This window comes from Leptosomus discolor, chromosome 27, assembly GCF_034619465.1.
Source record: "Leptosomus discolor isolate bLepDis1 chromosome 27, bLepDis1.hap2, whole genome shotgun sequence".
Taxonomy (NCBI): domain Eukaryota; kingdom Metazoa; phylum Chordata; class Aves; order Leptosomiformes; family Leptosomidae; genus Leptosomus; species Leptosomus discolor.
This window is the reverse complement of record NC_141417.1, coordinates 2,272,849-2,280,522: the sequence shown is the minus strand read 5'-3', so window position 1 is coordinate 2,280,522 and position 7,674 is coordinate 2,272,849. Positions and strand designations below refer to the sequence as shown.

Sequence of the window (7,674 nt, the reverse complement as noted above, 5' to 3'; positions counted from 1 at the left end):
TGAGGAAACGTTGGATCTTGAAGACTTTCACTTTCCAACAGGATTCCCATTCTTGAATATTTTTTATAGCGAGCGGATGAGCCGTATTTAATTCAACTTAGCACGTGAATGCATATGGACCAGATCCTCCACCTGCTTGTAGTCAAAGGAGAGGGGACATCGGCATCAAGAGCCAAGGTAAACACCTAAACCAGTGCTCTGAGCAGAAAGGGAGTGCTTTCAGCCCTCTCGGGCAGATGATAGCACTGCTGGCACCGAGGCTTAGGGGAGACAGCTCACAGTAAAAGGGGTTTTGAGATGGACTGATATACTTGAACGAGTCGGGCGGTTGCTCTGACTCCCCTAGTAATTAGTTCCCCATTGTTAGAAGTTTATGCTGGTACATCACACACTTGGCGCTACCCTTTGTACCCCCTGGCAGCCAGGCTGTTGGATGTTGTGTTGGCTGGGAGCTGCGTAGTAAATGAATCTTAGACCTTTTCCCCTGTGCCCGGCTCTTGCCTTGGCGTGCCCTGTGTTCAGCTTCCAGGCGTTTTACTTGCACGGTGGGGAGAGCATTGAAATCAACGGCAAACCTCCCTTTGGTGCTACGCCGTGCCTGTGTGTTTTGGCTGCTAGTGGAGAGATTCAGGAAATGTGAATGAGGAGCAAAAGTCTGAGCCTTTAACTGGGCAGGGCCCTAGGAAAAGTGCTTGTTATCTGCATTTGCATTTGCTGTTCCGTGCCTTTTAATTAAAAGGTCAAACGAAATAGAATAAATTACATATGCATTTTTATTAGACAAACACCAGAAAGTGAAGAGAGACAAACAGTCATGGGACACATTTTATATACAAAATCCGGCCAAAAAATGCTGAGCTGTAACAAGCAAGTTGCAAATTTAAAACAGCTGGACTCGTGTTCAGTAGCAGAGCCCTACACGACACGTGCTAGACAGCAAACAGAGTGAGTTCCTAAAGTGAGGCTCTTGTGCGACAAGACATAGGGTTTAGGTGGCCCCCATTCTGTTGACCCCAACTATGCTTTAGTAAAGGACCAGCGTTAAGGTGTTTTCTGGCGAGTGAAGGTGTCTGAAAGGAAACTTTTAGCTTCTGTAACTTCTTCTGGTGGAGGAGGTTGAGACAAACTTCACGCTGGAGCTGCTGCCGCCTCCGAGGGTGGTGCTGCTCACGCCGGGACCGCTTCCACAGCTGAAGCTGTTCCCCATGTTGCAGATTCCCCCTCCCATGCTGAGGTTGCTTCCTCCTCCGTATCCCGTTCCCACAGTTGTTCTGGTCACAGCTGGAAGAAGGAGAAGAAAAAGCTTTCCGTTTCTCTGGGCATTGGCTTCTTGGTGCAGACACACTGATGCTGAAATGGGGTAATTGTAAGTTTTGGGTTTGGGGGAGTTTTTTGTAAAGTATTTCAGAGACTTACAGATATTCACTGGGACACCATCTCCAGCCAGCCTGTTAGGGGACAGAACACACAAAAAGGATAAGAAGTCTGTTGATTGGGGGGGGGTAGGGGGGGAGAAAATAGACTACATTTCCTAGAGACCTTTGGGGAGAAAAAATGAAGAGTTAGTGTAATTCAGGGATGACTCCCACAATGTTATTTCCATTAGCTAGGACAATCTTTCCCCTCCCCACCTCCTAATGCCCTGTTTAGCCTGTCAGAAATGCTGAGCATCTCCAGTGCTTGCATGGCTTTGCTCCTCCAACACCAGGACTAGAAGGGTTCTGTTTCCCACCCACCTGCACTCCTCGCCCTCCAGCAGCTTCCTGTAGGTCGCGATCTCGATGTCCAGGGCCAGCTTGACGTTCATGAGCTCCTGGTACTCGCGCAGCTGCCGGGCCAGGTCAGCCTTGGCCTGTTGCAGAGCATCTTCCAGCTCAGCCAGCTTGGCCTTGGCATCTTTGAGGGCCAGCTCCCCACGCTCCTCGGCGTCCGCAATGGCTGCTTTCAGATTTGCACACTACAGGAGAGAACCCCCCTGTCAGATTCCCCGTACAAGACCTAGACTTGTTCTTTTTCTGCTCTGAAATCACCAGGTCTTGTTCCAGCACCATCAGCTTAACCACTTTTAGGGACAGTTCTCTTTTCGAGAGAAAAAGCAGAACTTGCCTACGTTGCCTCTGATATTTTCCTTCCTCTCCCTTGAAAGTCAGGGGGTAAATTGGTTAAAAGCGTGGGGTTTGCTGCTTTTTACCTGTTTCTTCACGCTGTCGATTTCAGACCGCAGCCGCTGGACGTGGCGGTTGAGCTCGGAGATCTCCTGCTTGGTGTTACGGAGGTCGTCCCCATGCCGGCCTGCCGTAGCCTGCAGCTCTTCGTACTGTCACAGGGAGAGGAACAACCAGTCAAGGTAAAATCCGTTGGTTTTGGAGTAACCCAGGTGCCTGAAAGCATGGGTCCCTCCTCAAACCCAGACTAGCAGCCCGAGTGCTGCTGTGTAAGATGCAATATTTGAGAAGGTTTTCTTGGAAGAGTCGATCTTTATCTGTTCAAGACAAGACATGAAGATAACAGCACGGAAACCCCCAGTTTCTTCACCTTGGTTTGGTACCAAGACTCTGCTTCAGCCCGGCTTCTGTTGGCAATGTCCTCGTACTGCGCTTTGACCTCCGCGATGATGCTGTCCAGGTCCAGGTTTCGGTTGTTGTCCATGGTGAGAACGACAGAGGTGTCAGAGATCTGCGTCTGCATCTGAGACAGCTCCTGCAAAGTGCACGGGGATTAGGTGAGCTAATTCGCTTGGGAGATGCCTTTTCATCCTTTTAGATGAGCGTGCAGACCTGGGAGAGGCTACAGATTGTTATCTAAACAGCTAAGACGGTTGGTATAACTGAAGAGGTAAAGGATTTAGCATCTCCTGGGGGAAGAAATTACAGGCTTTTGGAGGAGAGGAGGGAGGGAAGCTCCTAACTGAGGGCTGAGATGTCTCGGGAGGTGGTTATACTCACTGCTTCGTAGAGGGCTCTCAGGAAATTAATTTCTTCGATCAGCGCATCTACCCTGGCTTGTAGTTCCACCTTGTTCATATAGGCAGCATCTACATCCTGGAGGACGAGAGATTTAGGTAATGTGGTTTAAACTCTTATTAGCAAGTCAGGAACACACATATCTCTGCAATAACAGTCCGGGGAAGAAACCATAAAAAAAAGCAGCTTTTGGAATACAAATGGGTGGATTTGTGAATGAACAGGTGATTAGAGCTCTACGAATAGTCATCAGATGGCATTCTGTAATTTGCTCTCACCTTCTTGAGTGTCACAAATTCGTTCTCTGCTACTGTACGCCTGTTGATTTCATCTTCATACCTAATGGAGGGGAGCAGAAGGAGCATTTGTTTAGGCAAGTAACAGACGGAGGTGATTTCGGTTCGCTGGAATGAACTTCCTTAAGAGCATTTTGCATACAATGTTCTTTTCTCCTGCAGAGCATCTGAATAAGAGACCATGAGCATGTTTCTAGGCTAAACTAGTTAAAACAAGTACCTAAATTTTAAAGAATCTGTTCTTTTTTTCCTATTTCTGGCCATTAGTCATGCTCCTTCTGCCTGTCTTAAGCAAATTAAGCATGCCGTCCTGAAACTCTCAGACCAACCGTGTAATTTTTTTTTTCAGTAGGTAATTTAGTTTAATAAGTCTTTGATCATATTCTAAATTATTCCCTAAATGTTTGTGCATTTGGATCTGTTACTCCGTTACCGTTTATCTTGAGAAAATGTTGCAGCCTTCGCTGTCAGGAATTCCTGTGTCCCAGACTCTCCTGGATCCCCCAGTTGGCTTCAGGATGTTGAATGGAGAAAGGCTGCGCCTACCTGGGTAAGTAGACCACTAACTCAATAGACTTACTTCTTCTTGAAATCCTCAACCAGGTACTGTGTGTTGACGAGCTCTCCCTCCAGCCTTCCCTTGTCGCTCAGCAAACCGTTCAGCTGCATCCTGAGGTTGTTGATGTAAGTCTCAAAAATCGGCTCCAGGTTGTTCCTAACTGTTTTCATCCCCTGTTCCTGAAGCAGGCTCCACTTGGTTTCCAGCACTTTATTTTGTTGCTCAAGGAATCGGACCTGCAAGCAGAAATATCCTGAAGATGTTTTGAAAGAGCAGAGATTATGGAGAGCTTTCCTTGCAAGTGTGGGGTCTCAGTACTAGCTGAGGTGCTGAAATACTCTTTCCAGCTGGTTTTCATAGCCAAATTCTCATCTGGTAGAAGAAGGAATTTGCTGTTTGACTGCAGGGACCCTGCCTAGTGTTGCAAACAAACTCTAGAATGACTATGGATTTTCCCACACCATGCTTCCCCTTCATTGCTTTGCTAAATCAAGACCAAGCGCAGGCATTTTGTGTGAAGAGTGCATCTGAAATCAGATAAGGAGCGAAACAGGGTTCGCACTCCTATTAAGAGAACAATAGTAAAGTGCCATTTCTCCTTCCCTTCAGTATAGCTCCCCCACCCCCCACAAAAGCTCCAAAATGGTGTAGCATTTTCCTTGAAACCAAAGAGGAGCGGCTCAACCGGAGCAGAAACCAAGCAGATGCTCTTGTGCGTTTAATACAGTTAACAAGGAAATGAAGTGGACAGACAGTGTCAGATCAGGTTTTGCTATTTTGAACTAACAGTCCAAACATGCTGGTACTGTTGCAGCGGTAGCTCTAAATGCCTTTGAGGAAATTCAAGCAATGAGAAGCTTTCTTCTCCCTAGTGCCAACTCATGTGATTCCTTTCTTTGTCATTTTAAATAGGTTGCTTGCATCTCACTTTAACCATCTAAAAAACTGTTATTGAGGCTCCTGTAATGCTCAGTGGAGAGACCCCAACATCTCCAGAGGGATGGGATTGTCTTCTAGAGCTTTCTTTCTCCACTGCCTATGGGATGTCAAGCAGCAAATGAGGAGGACCTCGAATGCTGGATGATTAATTCATAGCAACCACTACGTAACAGGTACCGTTCCCTGGAGTTTCTGGGGACTGGGCATCTTCCAGTCTCATTCCTTACTTCTATTCCTTCTTGATCAGCTTTTGTGCTCATAAAGCAGCTAAGAAAAGAGTCCCCATCAAAAAAATCAGGACAAGATATTTAGGGAAGCTCACGTCTCACCTTGTCAATGAAGGAGGCAAATTTGTTGTTGAGGGTTTTGATTTGTTCCTTCTCCTCCTTTCGGATCCTTTGGATGCTAGGGTCGATCTCCAAGTTGAGAGGTTTCAGAAGGCTCTGGTTGATGGAGACTTCGTGGATGCCCCCAGCTGGGAATCCAGGGCCACCCATGCCACCACCAAACGCACCATATCCATAGCCAAGGTTAGCTGGCATGCCAAAGCCACCACCGTACACGCTACCGGCGCCGCCACCAAAACCTGCAGATCCGTAGAAGCTACCACCCCTTCCAGCCACAGAGATCCTCTTGCATCCACCAACATTGTAGAGGCTTTTGCTTCCAAAGCCACCACCAACCCTAGCGAACCCGCTGCCAGCATTGCAGTTTCCGACCCGGGTGACGGAGCATGAACTGAAGCTGGTGCGGCAGGTGTTGGGGACGATGGCCGAAGCAGCGCTGAAGCCACTTCTTCCCCTCTGAATCCTCACGGTGGACTGGCGAGACATTGCTGGCTTTTGGATTGGGATGGATGCTACAGCAAGAATAAAGGAGCAAAGGTGCTGGCCTGGAGCAAGGAGTAGGAGGGAAAGGAGAAAGATGAACCTGTGCTCTCCACGGGCTCAGGAGAGCCCTTTTATGCATGTATGAGACTGGGATGGGTTTGATGAGGTGGATCATCTTTCTGATTAATTAGGCTTGGCATGTCCAACAGCATTCTGGAGAGTGAACTCACTCCGCACACACGCCCTTCTGAAATAATATAGCCGGGTTCTGAGCAACAGTGGTATTGTTTGGGAATAACTGTCGCCTTCTGCCGTCTTTGTAGACAGCCAGGCTCTTCGCCATATCAAAGCGTTCGAAAGTTGCGATGAGTCACGTTGGGCACAGGGAGGAAAACACCGTTCAAGATGCCTGTCACTCAACGCCTCCCTCATTTGAAAACTTCATCCCTCGGGATTCCTTTCACCCCTTTTCTGTTCACAAGCAGGGCTTTGAAAAGTGACAGTCCCTTGTATTTTAGGAAAGGGCTTGATGCTGGGCAGAGTGGCGTCGTACAGCAAGCCCTGCGGTAAATTGTTCTGTCCTGGGTTTTTGTGACGCGTGTTGCATGGTCCCCTCTTTGCCACCACAGTACATCTGCAGAAATAGTTTTGCTTCCATCCCTATAAAGGCTCAGCTCCCTGAGCTGATCTCTTCTGAAAAATCCTGCTTCTGCAGGCTTCTTCTTCTGTCACTAAAAAAAAATCCAGGGATGAAAATGAAACGTTTTGACAAGGTCTTTTGTTTGTGTGGGGGTTTTGACAGCTGCCATTGAGCTCTACAACAAGTAGTTGTGCTGGTACCTCGGCTCTGAAGATTTGGACTTCAGTGTTTTAGCAGGATGGAAACAAACAAACAACAACCAAAAAAAAAAAAAAAAAGAGGAGGAAAGATTGTGGGAATGGGAGCTACTTTGAATCCACTGGCTCTATGGAAATGGAGTGCTCCGGGGCTGTTCCCGACTCACAGGTTATAAACACGATGTAGTTTCCTAAAGATTGAATCAACTCTTTCAGCACTGCACATCTGAAAGCGTGATCCTGCCCGCTTGAATCCACCAGGAAAGCGCTCTGCAGGATTCCCTCTGCCCAGATCCACGGCGGTCTGGACGCAGTAAGACGTCCCGGATCTTTCCTCGCTCGGCCGCAGGTACCAGCGCAGCCCTTTGCTTTGCATTTAGCCTAGCAGGCAGTTTGAGTAACAAAAATGTGGAAAATAATTCATTTTGAGTGACAGCGAGTGTTTCTGGCCCTCATTGTGTTTCGGGTTGTTCAGGAAAAGATGATTCATGCCTCATTTATTTATACAAGAGGGTGAATTTGCAAACACATCCCCCCCGAACAGCTTCCTCTTGTGTTGTCTGTGAGTCTGAGCAGCTGCTGCACTATAGGAATAGCATCATACTGAGGGCTCACCATGGTGGAGGGGTGTTGTGCTCCGATCTGCCCCTGTCTTGCAAGGTAGCTGGGTCAAGGAGGCTCCCAGAAATACTTTGAGTCCCCGTTGTTTCCCCAGCTGCTTTCCTTCAGATGGGTTGCATTCAAAATTGAGTTTTTAAACGAAGGGGGAGTAAACAGCAATTGTTAGTTTATTTTGGTGTTTATTACAAGACGGAGCTTTTATTGTAAGGAAGGGCTTAATCCTGTGCTTTTTGCCCGGCGGGTCTGTCTTGTTGGGTCCGACTCTCTGCACGTTTGCACCCATGGGAAGTGGAAGTAAATGGGTTGCAACCAACAGCTCCGCATCTGGAAGGCAGCGGATTATTGATCAGCCTTAGGGTTTTTCCCACCAGTTGGCAGATGTCACGACTTGAATGCATGAGATGGATTCCCTCCCCCCCCCAGCGCAGTGTGCTTGGTTCATATAGATGCAAGTCCCACAGAGCAAGATATTCAAAGGCAGGTGCAAGTCGCCAGCCTTCTTAAATGCCTGTGGCTCCTTTGGGAATTGCTCTCGGGTGCTACCCATCTCACGTAACTTTGACTATCCGAAAGCTTTTCTGTGTTTGTGTGTACTCGGCGGAGATACCACCAAATGGCAGATTCTCCCA

The 7,674-nt window shown here is 47.8% G+C and overlaps 1 protein-coding gene across 1 annotated transcript; it reads right to left on the bottom strand.

The window, feature by feature from the left end:
• Positions 1–1,084: 1,084 nt before the first annotated feature.
• LOC104342963 (keratin, type II cytoskeletal 6A-like) lies at positions 1,085–5,590 on the bottom strand. Its single transcript, XM_009946723.2, has 9 exons — positions 5,087–5,590; positions 3,840–4,054; positions 3,242–3,302; positions 2,946–3,041; positions 2,536–2,700; positions 2,192–2,317; positions 1,737–1,957; positions 1,417–1,448; positions 1,085–1,281 (listed from the first exon to the last, which is right to left on the bottom strand). The coding sequence occupies exons 1-9, from the start codon at positions 5,588–5,590 to the stop codon at positions 1,085–1,087; spliced, it is 1,617 nt and encodes a 538-aa protein (XP_009945025.1).
• Between the last annotated feature and the right edge of the window lie 2,084 nt (positions 5,591–7,674).